At 42.5% G+C, this 18903-nt stretch overlaps 2 protein-coding genes across 10 annotated transcripts in view; one reads left to right on the top strand and one right to left on the bottom strand.

The window, feature by feature from the left end:
- The window catches only part of PPARGC1B (PPARG coactivator 1 beta), a 108418-nt gene extending 104225 nt beyond the window's left edge, over nt 1-4193 (top strand). The window contains exons 12-13 of one of the 3 annotated variants that reach the window (XR_004537503.1): nt 676-832; nt 1232-4193. Coding sequence is in view for 2 of the 3 variants with exons in the window: in XM_033927491.1 (XP_033783382.1) it covers nt 676-782 (107 nt within the window). In the remaining variant the exon portion in view is untranslated. Of the gene's footprint in view, nt 1-675 lie in introns of all 3 variants that reach the window. The other 2 variants (XM_033927491.1, XM_033927492.1) reach the window with 2 other exon arrangements.
- A 2636-nt stretch (nt 4194-6829) lies between these two features.
- Nucleotides 6830-18903, bottom strand: part of PDE6A (phosphodiesterase 6A) — a 92329-nt gene continuing 80255 nt past the window's right edge. For all 7 annotated transcript variants that reach the window (XM_033926886.1, XM_033926885.1, XM_033926888.1 and 4 more), the window contains 9 exons: nt 18519-18628; nt 17614-17701; nt 16143-16243; nt 14243-14350; nt 13237-13300; nt 12855-12929; nt 11249-11332; nt 9570-9726; nt 6830-7533 (listed from right to left, as the gene is read on the bottom strand). In XM_033926886.1, the coding sequence (XP_033782777.1) occupies nt 7460-7533; nt 9570-9726; nt 11249-11332; nt 12855-12929; nt 13237-13300; nt 14243-14350; nt 16143-16243; nt 17614-17701; nt 18519-18628 (861 nt within the window). In that variant the 3' untranslated portion in view covers nt 6830-7459. The remainder of the gene's footprint in view (nt 7534-9569; nt 9727-11248; nt 11333-12854; nt 12930-13236; nt 13301-14242; nt 14351-16142; nt 16244-17613; nt 17702-18518; nt 18629-18903) is intronic.

The following is an 18903-nucleotide window of genomic DNA, read 5'->3' as shown; positions in this document are numbered from 1 at the left end:
AAGCTTCACTTTGTTTCTTCTCTTAGGTAGTTTGATCACAGGGACTGCTGAGAAGGGCTTTGAGAGGGGTGTAAGGAAGAAGAAGTCTAGTTTTAAACGTTAGGAGGAGGATTTTATAAGTCAGTCAGTGTGCTTTGATTAATAGGGGTGAAACATGGTCAAATTTTTTTGCATGGAATATCATTTTAACAGAAGTATTCTGTATGATCTGCAGCCTTTCTATAAGGCATTTGGCTTATTAAGAATTGGTTATTCTCAGACACACGGTCTATAGCAGGGGTGTCAAAGTCCCCCCTGGAGGGCCGCAATCCGGTCAGGTTTTCAGGATTTCCCCAATGAATATGCATGAGAGCTATTAGCATACAATGAAAGCAGTGCATACAGATAGATCTCATGCATATGCATATTCATTGGGGAAATTCTGAAAACCCGACTGGATTGCGGCCCTCGAAGAAGGGACTTTGACACCTCTGTAATCTAGCCTAATTAATCATGTGACCTATTTTGTGTAACCCTCATTATATTTTTGTAATCTTCTTGCCCTATTTGCTACTTCTTATTATCTCTAATAAATAATATCGTTCCACCCTACTTGCAGACGAGTCCAACGTAATTCCTCCCCGACTGGTTTTCTGTCCTTGTATAAACTCACGTCCTCTTCCCTCATCTTCAAAGCAGATTCCAGTCCAGAAGAGCCCTCCACACCTTCCCTGAAGACCAAGTATGAGTGTATGGATTTTGACAGCTTGCTGAGGGAGGCCCAGAGGACCCTACATCGATAACAGCCTTAACCTTCGAGGAATACCTCAATACCTCAGTCAAGGCACTTCCAGTATGTTTACGTTTTGAAAGAAATATATACACACACAAAAAAAACGAAAGACTTTTATCCTTTAAAATTGATGTTTACATTGAACAAAGCTGCTTCCGTTTGTGAGTTTCCATGGTGTGTTGACGCCCTACTGCCACACATTAGTATCCTTGCTTCCCACTGGTGGGTTTTAGGGTGTATTTTCAGGCATTCCATTACCCCTCCCCTCCCCCACCAGTAGTGAAGCTGCAGGTGTGTTCACCATTCACATTTGTGTCTGTAGTGTGTGATAACAAAATGTTGGTTGTGAATAGAATTGAAATTATAAACTCATTTTTAATAGAAGAAAAATATAGCCTAAAGATGTATTTATAGTTCACATGTACTGTAACGTACCCTTCCTTAATTTCATCTATGCAGTGTAATGAGGTGTTTATGAGAGAGAGACCGAATCAATCCCAGCACACAGCAAGAGACCAGGTTCTCGTTCTGGGAGGTGCCTGTACACGCTCCCTCCAGATCAAAATATCTGCCAGTCGGCGGCTGGCAGGGAACCGAGAGGTCTCTCTTTGCTCCACTTCTCCAAAAACAGAAACCAGAAGAAAGGCACGCAGGGAGGAGTCAGATGACGTGAGGGCTGGGGCTCCGCCTCTTTGGGTGAATCAGGATTTTGTGCTGCTGCTTTTCTTGTGCTTTTACATTTTGAATATTTTGCCTACGTTGAACACGACGAGACGGACACGCTCCCTTCCGAAAGGCTAAGAAAAGGCCTTGAATTTGGTGTGAAGAGTTTGCCACTGCCTCAAGGGAATGACTAACTTTGAGCTCTTGACGTGCATTGGAGCAGAAATGAATTATTCGGTCTCTCAACATAAGCCATCGTCTTCCCTAGAATTCAGCTTGACGTGATACGCGAGCCGGTTGTTCAAATTCTCCGACTTTCAGGTTGTTTTATCATTTCAGAATCTGTCTTAAAAGCCATTTGTCCTGCTGACGTTGGGAGAACTTTAAGTCTTGTACCCACAAGATCCACCAGCTCATTACAGAGGAAACCTGTCTAGCAAGAATCCAACAGCCTTGAAATGGTTTGGATTTTTGGATTTCTCTGCATGGGCATCAGAAGCTGGGATTTCGGATCTGTCTTTGACAAACGCCTCATTGTACCTCTTCCTCTTTCCTCACACAATGATGTTTACATGTGATTGCTATGCGCTTGCTGTAGAGTTGCTTACCATGACACCTATAGGGTGGATATAGTACTGTTCTGTGCTGTGCTAATAGTTCAGAAAACTGATCACTGAGTCCCTACAGCGGCAAATCCTTTTTTCCCCCTTCCTGTGAACAGTCTGCTTTGATTAAAGAAGGTAAAACTCCTCCAATAACAGAAGATGTCTTTCGAATGACTTGCACTGCAGCCGGGGCAGAACGGTTTCCTCCCTCTGCTCTCTACAACATTAGTTCCGCTTTCCTCTGGCTGACGAAGAGACGGTGCAGAATTCTCTGTGTCCAATGAGTGCTCTGGGAGAAAAGCTGAGCTTACGGGATAGGATGAGATGCAATAAAAGACATTTATGTTGCCTGAGGCCTTCTGAATGTTGTTGTGGGCAAAAGGTGTTTTGCATTATGCAACCCTGCACATCCGTGCACAGGACACCCAAATACGCACATATGGTTGGAGCTGTCGTGTGCTCCCTAAGGCCATGTATAAAATGGGGTGCATGTTACACCCCTGAATGTTTAACCAAAAGTAGCTGATGGCTGCGAGCAATGCTTGTTCCTAGTGACTTAAGGAAGCATTAAGATTAGAGAAGGACAGTCGGTCTTTACTGCTGTGCTTCTGGCACTCACTCGGTGTGATTTTATGTAACATTAGATAAAGCCATTTTACTTTTTTCTAGCAATACTGGTGGGTCTCTGCTCAGCCTGTTCTTGGAGGGGTGTGTGTTGGGGTGGGGGGAGACTATGCATGGCAGACCTCAGGGCCGAGCGCTTCCCTGGCCTGTGCCACAGATGGAGAGAGGCTGCTGGGAAGCTGTGGACATGGTCTACTGTTTTTATTCAGGCATCATGCCAGGCGGGAAAGGGTGAGTGGCAAAACGCTTGAACAGCGGGTTGCCAGAGGGTCTAAAAACTAATGATTGCTTGCTGGCTTTGTGGCTAACTTCAAAGTGACGGCCACATCACTTTCAGCACTAGCAGTCTGTTGATTTCTCTTATCCGGGTGGCTAAGAAAGGACAGTGTGTCTGGTCCCTCATCCACTGCTAGGTACCAGAACTTGCTGTTAGGGGGTGCAGTCTGCAAACTACCAGCCCGTGCCACTCACCAAGAGGGAACCAGACCACTCTCCTCACTAGGTCACTCAGATCATTCCTCTGTCATCTGGGAGGTTTTAAAATTTAATTGACCCAATAAATTTAATGCAATTTCCAGTGTCAGTTCATCCAATGCTATGGTTTCAAGCCACTTGAAGGATTTAATCCATAAGAATAGCCTTACTGGGTCAGACCAAAGGTCCATCAAGCCCAGTAGCCTGTTCTCACAGTGGCCAATCCAAACTGGAAGCTTCCCGAAACCCCTTCTTTTTCCTAAGGTTGGACCCACCGCCCTTGACCTGAGAAAAGCCTTAAGCATTTTCAGAGTTGCCTCTCAGCAACAGAAAGATGATAACATGGGTGGGGGGAACGACTGGGAGATTTGGAGCTGGAGGCATTGAGCAGAGATCAGAACCCAACATAAGTGAAAGGAAGCCATCCGTGTCTGCCGAGGCATTTCCTCAATGGGTTTAGAGCTCACCTGCTTTTTTTGGAGGGGAGCGGAAGGTTAGGGGTCAGGAAATAACTGCTTCGCTATTTATAATAAGTTAAAATTTTACTTTTCTAAGGGATACTGCTAATAATTGACTAAATAACTGATGACCATTTCAGGATTATTATTTTTTTGTTTGTTTTCAGATTGGTAGAGGTTTTTGGGTTGTGTTTTTTTTTTATATTTCACCCTTTTGCTCCATTATTGTCTTTATTTATGTCCTGTATATTTTAACCTTCAATGGAATCAATTTCTGTGAACTTTCTCGCTCCTCCCTTTCACCTGTCCACCTTATAAACAAAAGAATATTGTCTTCTATTTTTACATGTCAGATCCTATAGTTTCATAGATAATTTAACCAAAATCGCTCGATGAAAGATGATCCTGATGACTCTTCTCTTGTGAGTACAAAGTTCTATTTTGAATTGTGTAAATATTTCTGGGCTGACTCCTTTTGATTTCCAGACTTTCCTCTCTGGCTCAGAAGATTCTTGTTTACATCACAAAAGACTGTCGAGTCTCTACACTCATGTCTTGTAAATAGTAAAGTGCTCAGCTTACAATAAAATTGTAACATATTCATCAGCATCGGAATGGTGTCTTCATTTGCCACTGTGAGGTTTCCTGAAAGTTTCTGTAAGAGAGAATTTGTCTGGTCTGTATGTTGACTGTGGGAAAAGCACTACTTCTGGATCGTGTTACTTGCAAATATTGTAACCAAGCTAATCTAATCTAATCTAATCCTTAGGTTTGTATACCGCATCATCTCCACGTTCGTAGAGCTCGACGCGGTTTACAGTAGGAGAAATAGGAAGGAACTACAACAGAGGGTTAGAGGTAGAAGTGTAAAGAAAATTTAGAGGACTTGGGATGCCAAGATATAAGAGTTTCCTTGATTCCTAAGTTGGAGGGAGACTTACATTTTTTGAGAAAAGCCAGGTTTTCAGATGTTTGCAGAAAACTTGGAGAGAGCTCAAGTTCCGAAGAGGGGAAGTAAGGTTGTTCCAGAGCTCAGTGATTTTGAAGTGGAGGGAGGTCCCTAGCTTTCCTGTGTGGGAAATGCCTTTTAGTGAGGGGAAGGATAGTTTTAATTTGTGGGAGGATCTGGTGGTATTAGGGTTTGAGGAATCCCAAGAAAGAGGGATAAAGGGAGGGAGGATACCATATAGGATTTTGAAAGTTAAACAGGCGCATTTATAGTGGACCCTGGCGATTATCGGAAGACAGTGGAGCTTGGCCAGGAGCTCTCTCCCTCTGAAGAGAATTTCAAGAACCAAGCATCTGAGTCTCCGGGAGCTGTGTTGTTACTTTCCTATAAACCTGAAAAGCTTCGCCTCACTACCAGGCAGGTTTCAGGATACCCCCAATGACTCTGTACAATCTCAGAAAATAGTAACACTAACACCATTACTGAAGCTCTTGCAAACCGCTCTGAATTGACTCCCCAGTCATTAGTAGCAGTATAAAAGCTTTCAATAAACAATTTACATACATTGGAGACACATCTAGCATTGTGTATATCCTGAAAACCCCCATGATTCTGAGGTCCCCAGGACAAGGTTAGAAATCTCCGATATGAAAGCTGCCTCGATCAGTACAGAAGCGCTTGTAAGACGTGTTTATGACATGCAGAGCACAAGCATTAGGTGCATTAAACAAACCAAAGACAGTATATAATGATCCTGTACAAATGCCCCTAGATTCTCTTTAGGGGGCTCGAAGTTTGGTGTCCAGGGCAGACATGAAGCAAATTAATGAGGTAACAAGGCATTAATGACAATTATTAATGTTAATTTGCTACTAATTTTGATTTCTGCACTACTTCATAACATTGTGCCAACCCAAAGAGGGGGGGGGGATGTCTATGGGAGGGACACGGGGGAACGGCCTATCCGCAGTAACCATTATTTCTTTCTCCGAGAGATTCCAAGTGCCTATCCCGGCAAAAAAGGAAATGAGAATGGGACTGAAAGAGCATTGAGGGTAGAGGTTCCTCAATGAGAAGGTTCCGTTAGGATCTTCATAAAAAAGGGGTGAGGGTGGGGGTGGGGTGGGTATTGACAGAAATTGAAATAGCAGAAGGGCTGAGGGAGTGAAGAGAGGAGACAGAGGGGACATGATCGAAACATTCAAGATAATGAAGATAAATTCAAGATAAAGACAGGTTGTTCACCCTCTCCAAGGTAGAGAGAACGAGAGGGCACTCTCTAAAGTTAAAAGGGGATCGATTCCGTACAAACGTAAGGAAGTTCTTCTTCACTCAGAGAGTAGTGGAAAACTGGAACGCTCTTCCAGAGGCTGTTATAGGGGAAAACACCCTCCAGGGATTCAAGAGAAAGTTAGACAAGTTCCTGATGAACCAGAACATATGCAAGTAAGGCTAGTCTCAGTTAGGGCACTGGTCTTTGACCTAAGGGCCACCGCGTGAGTGGACTGCTGGGCATGATGGACCACTGGTCTGACCCAGCAGCGGCAGCTCCCTTCTAATGTACTACCGGGTATATCTTTGTTCCTTCTCCAGGAACTATAAGCTCCTCCTGCCAGCTCAGATTATTTTGAACGGAGGGATGGGGAAGGGTGTGTTTGTCATATCCAATCTGAATTCTCCACACTGAATGTTGAAAATTTTCCCAGTTCCCTTCAGGTCTACTGATTCATTCATTTGCTTTTTTTTCAGTGCTAGTGGCTGAGAAGTTTTTCATGTCTGATCGTTCTTAATAGTTTGGCTTGACATGCGGGATATTACAGCACATCTTCATACTGATAAAATGCAAACAGATGCACTACACTGTGATGACCTGTTCAGAAGGATTAATACAGGATCATCTTGTAAAGACATATCGTGTGCATACAATGAAGATCCACGGTGTTGGCACAGGTTCGGTAGCACTGCACTGGAGGTTTCGCAAGATCCTCTTTGACACTTAGGAAAATGTGCATGAGTCAAGTCTCTTTCATTTGAAAGGAAGCTCTGGAATGAGAGGCTCTGGAGTAATCTTTTTATAGAAAGGGTGGTAGATGCATGGAATAGTCTCCCGGAAGAGGTGGTAGAGACAGTCTGTATCTGAATTCAAAAGGCCTTGGGATAGGCACATGGGATCTCTCAGAGAGAGAAAGAGATAATGGTTACTGCGGATCGGCTGACTAGATGGGCCATTTGGCCTTTATCTGCCATCGTATTTCTATGAAATGTTTTTTGCTTTGTTTTTTAACTTGAAAAGCTTTTTATTTTTATTAAGAAATAACAAAGCAAAGAAAGAGAAACATGAATAGGACAATATCCTACAGAGCAGAATACAAAACAGTCAACTATACACTCTGCAGACACACTCAGCATAGAAATAATATATTAACCCCCCCCTACCAAAATTAGCAGTAGGCAAAAGTACTTTCCCCATATAGATGCCAAACCTCAAGGGCAAAAAGGACCAACCAAAACAAACTAATACAGAACGCAGCAATCAGCACAGGTCACAAGATGTAAACTGCCCCCCATATGCGGTCAAATTTACAAAGAGTGCCATGTTTAAGCGCCTTAAGTCAATGACACAACTTATGAATCACCAGTCAGGTTGTTCAGGTTTCTTCCCATTGGCAGCAAGAACCAGCCGAGCCGCCGTAAAACACAATTTTACAAAGCTCAAATACCCACAAGACTTCCACTTTCCTCCCCCAGAACTTTAGAGAGTAACCCGAAGACAATAACCCAAAACCCACGGAGCCGGGGACAACACTTATGAAATGTTTTTTTGAGTTGATTAGCGTTTTGTCAAGTGGTTTTCTTCCGGTCCAGAGAAGCCAATGATGTGTCAAGGATGTACTGTAATCTTGATGGGGTTTTTTTACAAGATAGAACAACTCTTGGACTCAGAAACTTCTTCACCAGTGGAACTGTTCAATCCATTCTTGCTGAAACCTATTGCAATGAGATACAGAAAGTCACGTCACACCTGTTGGGTTCAGAAGTTCTCCTCTGTATTTTCTGCAATTGGCTCTCTGGGATTAGGAGTGGCTAAATTTGATTTAATTTTCTAAAAGTTTAATGGCTCCTTTTGTCCAATTTGGAAGTCTTCACATTTTTAGAGGGCAATAAATGTCACCAATAAGTTGTAGGAGAGACTGGATGAACAACATATTTGTGACATGCTTTTGAGAGTTAAAACCTTGACAGCTTGTCACAGATATATCGAGTTAGTCCAGTAGAACTTGTTTGTTGACCTTTATGTCCCAGGACCTAAGGAGCAAAGCACATCAGCTGCAAGACATTTGAATAGTAAGAAACATTCTTTGGATGCTTCTTGTTCATTTTCATGTTTTGACTTAGCTGTTTCCTTTGACTGCTTTATTATCAGGTCAATCAAACCTAACATAGGATTTGGCACCAGGAGCCTTCAAACGCAAGGAGGATTTTTTTTTTGTTTACATCCCTCCCAACACTTTGGCATCGGTCCTTCAACTAGGAGCCAAGCACCTAGACATCTTCTGGAACCCTGCAGTCATGAGTCCGGACTCTGGCCACTAGGTGGCACCACTGCAGTAGCCCCAGCCTTATCTGACTTGGGGAGAAGCCAGGCCAAGGAATTGAACAGAAGTCCTTTCATGTGACAGTGCACTAGACTAATCCCGTATTTGCTTGCTAAAAGTCCTTCAAATTAAGGTTCTTCTGAAGCTGTTTTCATGAGGGGTTTAAGTCAGGATAAGAATGCTTTGAGATTAAGGCACTGGTAATGTCGAAAGCATCATTTATGCCTCACACGGATTTACAAAGAATTTTCTCCCTTTCTGTGTGTATGGGGGAAAAGGCTTCACAAACAGGCCTTAAGTGGCACTCCTCATAGAAGAGACAGCTAATAACTCCTTCACTCCTATCCATAGCAATTGCACTGCCCTTCCTCAAAGGCTGTGGTACTGGGAACGTACCACGCAGAAGACCCAATCTAGGGAGATTAGAGGAGCTCTCTTCCGTCTGTTCTTTCAAACTCTACTTCTTTAGGAATAACAAAACATATCGGCAAAAGTGTGTGAACACCATTTCTGCCACTACTACTATTTATCACTTATATAGCGCTGTATATTTTGACATTTAATAGATGGGGACCATCTATTAAATGTCAAAATATAGAGCGCTATATAAGTGCTAGGAAGAGCTTACAATCTAACTTGGACAAACAGACATGACATATAAGGTTGGAGCTGGATAACTCAAGGTGGGAGCAGCTGAAAGAAGTCTCGAAGATGTGGGCTTTTATAGTGCCAGACAGACCTGCCTGAGCTTCACTGTGCAAACATCCACCAAATACTGGAGGACGCTTCTGTCCATTAAGTGTGATTAAGAGATTACTGAGCGGAGACGTAACAGTGAGACACATGACAGCCAAGGCGCATGAAAAAATAAGATCTCTAAGCTTTACCATGAAGTTACTCATTAGATGTATGTTGGTTTAGAGTCAAACACCTCATAATTTTGTGAGTGCTCTAGGCTGTAGGTTTCCGTGTTCTCTCCATTTCCCTTTAATTGGAGCAGTTTCATTTAAAATTGCTCTGGAGCACTATTTTGGTGCTTCTCAACCACCTTCTGGAGACACAGTGAGTATGCATGAGAGAGATTTACATATAATGAGTCTTCAATAAATGCATAGTTCCGAGGAGTTCTCAGCCCAACCAAGAAGAGAATGACGTGGACATGGTTCTTTCAATGATCTGAAACAATGTCAAAACACAGAATTTTGTTTCTGCAAATTGTCACTTGACGAAATAAGATAAGACTCTTTTCAGCTACGGTGGCAAAATAATGCTCAGAATTTAGGAAGTCGGTTGATTGGTCTGAGAACTTTTCAGCACAGCATTTATTTTGGAGAGCCTAAAAACCTGACTGGCCAGGTGTGCCTCCAGGAAAGGGTTTAGATGCGTTGCTTGACTTTTCTAGAAGCTTTTGTTGGTGTTGTCACTGACCTTGCTTGGGTGCCAGGAGCTCGGCTTTCCTTTGCGTCTCTTCTTCCTGCACTTTTACCTTGGCTTCGTGCTCATCGGCCAGAGCCTTCCACTCCTTCCGGTTGTTGAGGATTCTGTCGAACATGGGGGTGATCTCCTCATGGAATCTTGAGAACTCCTGCAAGGAGGGGAGACACCAGCCATCAGATACCACCATCGCCACAAGGGAGGCCATTTCATGCACATTCATGTGTAAATGACCTAGGCAGAACCGTCTTGAGCCAGAAACGCACCGCATGCAACATGATGCTTAAGAGCTCCTATTCCACCCAAGCAGGGAATGCAGTGGCCAGGACACACTTGTGGAGCCACCACCTTGGGGCTGCACTGCTCGCATGTAACTTGCTACCGCTCTGTGCCCAAACGTGTGCTAAGTGGGATCCTATAAATATCACACCAAACTAGGAACTGTTCATAGTACAGCGCTGACTGCCAGGAGCAAGGATTTACACCATTTGAACCCTGGGCATGGATTGCTGCTACAGGGTGATTGAGGATCTCGGAAACCAGCTTGAACGTTGGTAAATAAACCTCTAAGCCAAGACTCACAGGTTCCAAATTTTAATCTTTGATCCTCAAAACCTCCCCCTCCTTACTTTAAAAATTCTATAGTTCTAGATTCTTCTCAGAAATAGATCATCTCTCACTTTGAGCACCCAGCCTCGATCGGGAGCGACGCAGCCCAAAATAGATGCAGCGCCACCACTGAACCCTTGAAAAAGCCAGGATAAAGGACAAAACAGGTCCCGTTGGAGTTTGGATTTTGTGCATCTATTTAAGATATGTCATTCACCCCCTTCCTTTACCAATGCGTAGCGTTGGTTTGAGCGCTGCTAGTGGCGGTAACTGCTCCGACGCTCATAGAATTCCTATGAGCGTCGGAACAGTTACCGCCACTCCTGGCACTCAAACCCGCGCTATGCATTAGTTAAAGGAGGGGGGGGGGGGTCAGTTTCTTTGCTGGGTGGAAGATAAGATAAAATATTTAAAGGAAGAGACCTTGTACCCACTGGAGTGTGTTTCTGTGATTTGGCCGTGGAATTAGAAGCCATTTATAGAATTCCCCTTCCACCCCCAATTAGGTGCATCTTAAATGTTGACCTGTTGATACTGATTTCTTCTGGTATTCTATAATAGAATCTTGATGCTCAGATTCCGTTACAGAATTAGTGTTCTGCACATGGCATCTGGGCACCGAAATCATGGCACCCAGTAACAGAAGTGCCCCCTCTGCTAATATGTGGAAGATGTTAAGAACATCGCTGTATCCCTCTGGAACAAGCTGGAAATGTAGGTAATATGATTTTACTTCCTTTGTCTTTATAAACCCCTAATGCACTGGGGGTGATCTCACACTCATGTAACACTTTAGCAGTGGAATTAAGGCTCTAGACCAACATTTTCTTGGGTTAACATAGGAAGAGCTAGAATGTTTTTCTAAATTACTGTAAATAGCTAGAAGGAAAACATTTTGAAATTGCGTAGCCAGATTCCATTTCTCAAGTGGAGCACAATTCCCTGGTTTCCAATCAGAAGTTTCTTTTGCCAGTTTCAATATTTGCTACTGAAAACACAGTGGAAAGTGTTTGCTGACATGACATACTTTCAGAAGTGTTTGCTGTTGGAAGGGGAGAGATTACCTTATATACAAACGTGCAGACGAAGTCTATGAACCCACACTGAAGTTTGGGGAGCTCATCGGCTTTATTTCTGTCCATCATGGGCTGTAGGGAAAGAATGGTACAAGTAGGACATCATTAGCTTCAGGACACACAGATGGCCACAAGTCTGCCTAGAGCCTCGGGAATGGGAACACCACAGCTCTGTCAAGAAAAATGAACTTGTCTTTGGGTCTGATAAGAGCACCAGAAGAGTTTTATTGACTGGAACTTGACATATTAATCCTTAGCTAAGCCTTTTTGGGAGCTGTTGGTGGTCAGAGACAGATACGAGGTGTGATTGACCTTGGAACATTGAGCTTTTGATCACGTGAGTCTCTATTGGACAAAAATCCATCCAAAATAGGGTGAGCTTAGGGTCATTCTGTGGTCAGGGCTCAAAACTACAAAGGAGAGCAAAATTCAGCTTCTCTTTGTATAACTGTAAGGGAGTACTTATTAAGGCACATTAAAAGTTGGGCTTTTACTACATCGTAATGTTTCATGGCGGCTCAGGTTAGTCATTCCTGTGTGTTTTCATGTACGTATAAGAATTTGATTATGCATTTTGGGATGGTATAAACCCCACTGGCTGGTCTTTTGATGGATCAAAAGGTAGGTTTATTTACTGGGATTTGTAAGTCATCTACTTCTCTAAAGGAACTTTAAGTGAGTTAGAAATGTGCATAAAATAATTCAAATAGATAAATAATAAATATAACATAGCAGTGTACACTTTCAAAAGAAGCAAAATAAATTAAGAACATAAGAATAGCCGTACTGGGTCCAACCAATGGTCCATCAAGTCCAGTATCCCGTCTTTATGGAGGCCAATCCAAGTCACAAGTACCTGGCAAAAACCCAAATAGTAGCAGCATTCCATACAGAATAGCAAGATTCCGGAATCCCCCAAATAGCAACAGGTCCATCAGATAGAGTGTGATCCCACCAGGACAGAGAGGGACAAATGCTTGAGCACTTAGGCAATGTGGGCCAGAGCTTAACTATTCTTTGGGTGAAAATATATTTCCTCCTATTGGTTTTAAAAGTATTAGTGTCAAAGCAAAATCCTAAAAATAAAAACTGAGATTAGCTTAGATTAGTTTATATGAATTGTGCCCAGATATCAGTGAGAGGCATGGGATCTTGCCAGAGACAGGATACTAGGCTTGACGGACCTTCGGTCTGTCCCAGTTTGTCAGCTCTTCTAGAACAGTAGAATCGCTGCTTCCACTGTATCAGGGAGATGTAATGCCATGTTTAATTTTTAAATTCATTCTTATCACTTCTTTTCCACAAAGATCTTTTTACCCTTCTGGATGAGTTCAGTCTTTCTAGCAATCCTGCCCTGTGAAACTCTCTTTAATTTATGTGAAGATGACAGGATAAGGTTTACCGGTATTCTGGGCAGGGTCTATTTGGGTGCTAGAAGCCGTTATAATTTTTAATCTCTTGGTGATTTTAATATGCAAGTATGCTGTATCTAAGGAGATGATAAATATACTTTTCACTAGTTTACACAGCACATCTGGTGATAGTGTTTGCACTACCGTTATCTCTACAAAACAATTTCTCAGCCTTTGCTCACAATGGGATTCTGCTCCAGCACGCTTCGCTCAAGGTCGCCTTGTTCCCAGAATTCAGCAGCAACTAATAAAGCCACCTGGAAGCAGAAAAAAAAAAAAAAATGGAATGGAAAGGGTTAAATGGGAGCCTCAGTGCAGAAAATGTAGTTGTGACCAGTCGGCTCAGTAACATAATGGCCGAAATGGCCCATCTTGTCCACCCAATGCCACTCCATGCAGTTAATCCTAGATGCTAGAGCTGGGCCCCTCCCCTCCCAATCCAGGAGCCCAGCCTGGTCCCTTGCTTTCCCATTTTGACACAGAGACTCCCTAGTGATAAATGCTGAATTTCTCTGGCCTAGATAAACATGTAAGCAAAGAATCACCGAAAACATGTGCCTGTACCTTGCTCTGCACTTCCCAGGGTTTGGCAATAGCAGATAAATCACAGGCTGTCATCATCATTGCCCTAGGGGAGAATGAGAACCCAACCCATTAAAAAGTTGCAACATCCGAGCTCCTCACCCGACACAACTGTCCTTCTCTCAGCAGATCAGCTGAAATCACTCATGGATTCCCTGAATTTTGGTCAAGGAGAGCGAGTCCTTGGAACAATCCTACCACAGTTAACAGGGCAGCAGAATGTGCGAATTGCACAGAGCAATGTCATCACTCTTCCGAATGCATGAACATTTTGCAAAGGGCCCAGGTTAAGAAATGCAATGATCAAAATCTGAATTCAATTCTTCTATGGGAAAAGCGCTTCTTTTTGTCCAGTAGATATTTAGAAATGCAACAGAGCTACAAAATCATATTAATTCAAATTCTAAAGACTGGGACAAGAAACTGATGATTTCATGTATTCTTTCACAACTAGTAATCTCTACAGAGTGGTTTGGATAATAGCAAAGTCCGTTGTTATTGTTAACATGATAGTAATTATAAATGAACAGATTTAAATCTAAACCATGTGACCTGAACATAAATTGGCAGCAAATTGTAGCCACAGTTTGATGAAGCTTTCCCCACATGTAAAGTCTGTTTTGTAAAACTGCAACAGAAGTGTGCAAAAAGTGTGTGCACAGAACATGTCATCCGTGTGAAGCATTCCCAGGTGAGATGGAGGCTGAGTTGTGATGTGAGCTCATATTATATAAAATACACAGGAAGGTGCAGAGTACACACACATTTAGCTATTTTCGAAGCAAGTACAGATTTGCAAGCTATCGTTCGTAAGCTGCTGCTGCTGATTCTGGATGACATTTAAGCTCTCTTTAGGACATAAGCTTAAAATCGCTGCCTTTCTAGACCTCAAATAGGCGTCTTGTAATCAAGCCCAGTGTGCCAGAATGTAATTTATGCACTAAAAGAGTGGAAAAGAGACACATCACTGAGGTCAAGAAAAACTCACATGACAATTTCTTTCCGCGTCTGATCCAGTATCATGTACTCGGTCCAGGCGTCTTCGCTTTCAAATGTTTTGGACTGATCTACGATCTTCTGAAACATTGTCCGCTTTCTGTAGTGATAGGAAAGGTGGGTGAGAAGTAGTGTGTTAACAGGAAGGCAACGACCCTTATCAGAGATGGAATTATCTGGCAAATCCTACGAACAGTCAGTGCCGGCTGCGGCGTTTAAACAGACGGCTGGACATTCAGCACCGCCTGCTGTCCGGATGTTGGCGCTGAGCTGGACATGCTAGGGATTGCCAGCCACTGCAGTTTTTTTTAACTAGCAGCCAAATGAGCACTGAAATATGGATAACTCTCCGGATTTATTATCCATTCTAGATGTCAACGCTGAATTTCACCATACACCATATATTCCACAATACAAAGGAAAAAGCAGCCCCACGGATAATAGAACCCAACACAAGAAGGAATGGGGAAGGGGCGATTCACATCAGCCTCCGGAACAAATATAAGTTTATTTAAAAAGTTTTTAAAACGTTAGAACATATACATGGAATACTTCAAGCCTAATAGAGTCCTTGTGTTCCATGTTGGGGTCCAGTATAAAAAGGATGAAGGACTCTTTATTAGGTTATATGTTCTAACGTTTTAAAAAACCTTTTTAATAAATATATTTGTTCCGGAGGCTGATGTGAATCGCCCCTTTTCCACTCCTTCGCGTGTTGAATTTCACCAGTGTCCAGATATTTCTGGCTCTACCTCCAAGCCTGCCCCAATATCTGATAACGAACGTGGCAGCCTGTAAGGATTTTCCGTGGCAATTAAGGGCCTCTGGTCCCAGGAGCTGCCACCCTGATAAATGATTTAAACATAGAGTTTACACAAACTTTCCAGACTGCTTCTGTGCAACAATGTATCACTTCAGTGTGGTTTATTTTCCTTTCACTTTTTTGTTTGTTTTGATGTCTGCTAAAAGAAAGAAAGGAACAATTGAAAATGTTTTGCTTATAAGTCGTTTAACAGACAATGAAACAACCATCGTTACTGTCCTTTCCACGTCATTTTTAGAAGTTTCAAGTTTCAAGTTTAATTTTCATTTGATGAATCGCTTATAACAATATCTAAGCGATGTACAATTTAAAAAACCATCAGAATGTGGTAATACATTTAATTTACGAAAGTTAGACAATAGACAGACAAATTGGACAAACGGGAAAGAGTGGGAAGGAGGGGGAAAGTTACAATTTCGTTATTTGTTAGAATTTTACATCAAAAGGAAAGCACATTGGGTAATAATGGGGCAAGATAAGATAAAAAAAACAAAAGAGAAGAAAAGAAAAAAAGAATGAAAGAACCTAAGATGTTACGTTTCATGAATCAAATGCATCTTGAAATAAATATGTTTTTAAAATTTTCTTAAAAGAGACGAGGTCTTTTTTGCTTTTAATAAAATTTGGAAGAGAGTTCCACAGTGTGGGGGCCTTCACGGAGAACATATCATTACGTCTTGTGCCTATGATTCTCAGCGAGGGGACTGAAAGCAATTGTGATGAGGAAGATCTTAGAGAGCGAGAAGAGTTATATGGGACAATCATTTTTGATATAAATTGGGGTTCATTAAAGCTCAATGTTTTATATACCAAAAATAAAATTTTGAAAGTGATTCGGTGAGATATGGGGAGCCAATGTGATTTAATAAGTAAAGGGGTAACATGGTCGAATTTTTTTGCTTTGTGAATTAGGTATTGTATGGGTGCGGTTGGCTCTCTGTACTGGCTGTGATGCAAATTTCCAGTCCTACTTATTCTATGTCTTAAAACTCAGCTGTTCTGAAGGGAACAAAAAAATTAGCAAGAACCAGAGATTCAGATATAAAATAAAAGGTGAAAAACGACTTACTTGAAGTACAAGGCTAGGTCCGTGGCAATGATGGCTATTTCCATCATGTGAATGACATGGTCGAACTGTCTTCTGTTCAGATTCTGGAAGATGTTGATGCTCTGGGGAGAGGAGAAAGGAGTCCGATAAGAACAACTGATGCACAGTGAGAGCCTTTGTGTGGGTTTGATGAAGGATTAGAGCTGAAAGCTTATTGGAAAAGAAATGCAGAGGAAGGAGGGTCTGGCCCAACGTCCTGGGTTCTGCTTTCTCTAGCTAAGGCACCAATGCCATTATAAAGGTTGTGGGGAACAAAAACGAACCACGTTTTCCCTTCATTATCCCAGACTATTAGTAATAATTTGTTAGTTCATCTGAATGCACAGAAATAAAGACTCGTGTAACAATAGTATCTAAATCACAAACGTGGGATGGGACTATGGTCTTTCCAAAGAAGGAGGAGCCAAATAATTCAAACTTCACGATCGGCTAGTGAGCGTCTATATTTCTGGAAGATTTGTCTTCTTTTATTTCTACTCATGATGTAAGAATGGGCAGCCAGAAAATTTTCATAATTGCCATACTGGGACAGAGCGAAGGTCCATCAAGACCAGTATCCTGTTTCCAACAGTGATCAACCCAGGTCCCAACTACCTAGTTAGATCCCAGGTAGTAAAACAGATTTTATGCTGCTTATCCTATACATCTCAATAATGGCCTATGGACTTCTCTTTTAGGAAATTATCCAAACCTTTTTTAAACCCCGCTAAGCTAACTGATTTTGCCACATTCTCTAGCAATGAATTCCAGAGTTTAATTACATGTTTCCTGAGTCATTTCTGGGAATGTTTGTTTTGACCATTTTCATTGACCGTTTTCTTGTGTCAAGAGCAAAGGCGTTGAATGTGCACTATTTGGGGGGGAAAAAAGGATCCATTCTTTCTGAAGCACTGCACACTATTTTTTCCCCTGATACCATGTGCATCCCAAGTGTCCCCTCTTTCAAAAGAGGGCACACTTTTAGCAGCAAATGAAAGCACAACGTTTCAAGTATTTTCATGACGTGCAAGAGCATGGGATATCTTGCTGACATTTCCCATCCCTCCTGCGACATTCTCTGCAGCTAAGAGAGATGTTAATTTTGCATAAACGTTCACAATACCATATGCCCCTTCCTCAGTGTGATGTGGCAAATGATAGTTCACTCACAGCAGGACTGTACTCTCGCTCCGCATTAAAGTCAAAGGTCAGACGCAGAGGCAACATGAAATCGCAAAGTGGCCTAACTTCTAGATTTCCCTGGATTGCTCCGATGGTAATAAGGGAAACTGTTTACTACGTTGTTGGAAGAACGCATCAAAACCCAGAGAGTGACAATGCTGCACCTGGAGTGTATTAGCACCACATTGTGTGTTCTTTATCTGGGTAACTACATCTCAGTGGTTAGGTGGCAATGTGACAAGACCTGAACATGGAAAACTAGTTAAGCTACCTCATCACTGAGCAAGGTTTTGCTAAACTCTAAGTGATGCCGTTCCAAAATGGAGGATCCATGGAGCTTTGCCAAAGGGTTGGATGATCTATAAAGAAAGTGGATAAAGAAATAAGAATTAGCAAAATGAATGACAGCGTGACTTGTCATCAATTATCTACTACAGGGGTAGGGAACTCCGGTCCTCCAGAGCCGTATTCCAGTCGGGTTTTCAGGATTTCCCCCATGAATCTGCATTGAAAGCAGTGCATGCAAATAGATCTCATGCAGATTCATGGGGGAAATCCTGAAAACCCGACTGGAACACGGCTCTGGAGGACCGGAGTTCCCTACCCCTGCTCTAAGGGAATATGGAAGAACTCTAGTATGCAAATGGGTGTACATGGGCACCTTATAGAATTCTATAGGTTACACACATAGGTATGCTCAGTTACTCTAGGTTAGGGGTAGGGAACTCCGGTCCGTGAAAGCCGTATTCCAGTCGGGTTTTCAGGATTTCCCCAATGAATCTGCATTGAAAGCAGTGCATGCAAATAGATCTCATGCAGATTCATGGGAGAAATCCTGAAAACCCGACTGGAACACGGCTCTGGAGGACCGGAGTTCCCTACCCCTGCTCTAAGGAAATATGGAAGAACTCTAGTATGCAAATGGGTGTACATGGGCACCTTATAGAATTCTATAGGTTACACACATAGGTATGCTCAGTTACTCTAGGTTAGGGGTAGGGAACTCCGGTCCGTGAGAGCCGTATTCCAGTCGGGTTTTCAGGATTTCCCCCATGAATCTGCATTGAAAGCAGTGCATGCAAATAGATCTCATGCAGATTCATGGGGGAAATCCTGAGGCTCTTGAGGACCGGAGTTCCCTACCCCTGATCTACTACTTATCACTAGATGACTTACTTCATTTGATACAGGTTATTGGTGCCCCTGTGGTCGATATCATGGCAGAAAGCCGCTGTCACCATCGCTAAAGCCTCTAGGTCTGTGTAGTAGCGCTTCAAGTTTCCCGTCTAGAAGAACGAGAGGCAGCATCCTCTGAACTGACATTTACTACTAAGGATTTCTAAGTAGACATTATGTCCTGTTCACCAGCAGCTGGACATATCTGAGAAGTCCTCAGACTGTTGAGAGGGAAAGAGTTTGCATTTTTCACTTGATGACTTACTAATGAGCAATGCTGGCTACTCAAATATTTAAGAAGTGAAAGCACTAACATTCTGCCTTGACCTACAGCAATTGTATCCTCAGTGTCCGAGAACTGGCAGACCCACATTTCAAATGTAGT

The sequence above is a fragment of the Geotrypetes seraphini genome, chromosome 18 (assembly GCF_902459505.1).
Source record: "Geotrypetes seraphini chromosome 18, aGeoSer1.1, whole genome shotgun sequence".
Lineage (NCBI taxonomy): Eukaryota > Metazoa > Chordata > Amphibia > Gymnophiona > Dermophiidae > Geotrypetes > Geotrypetes seraphini.
This window is presented reverse-complemented; position numbering and strand designations above follow the sequence as displayed.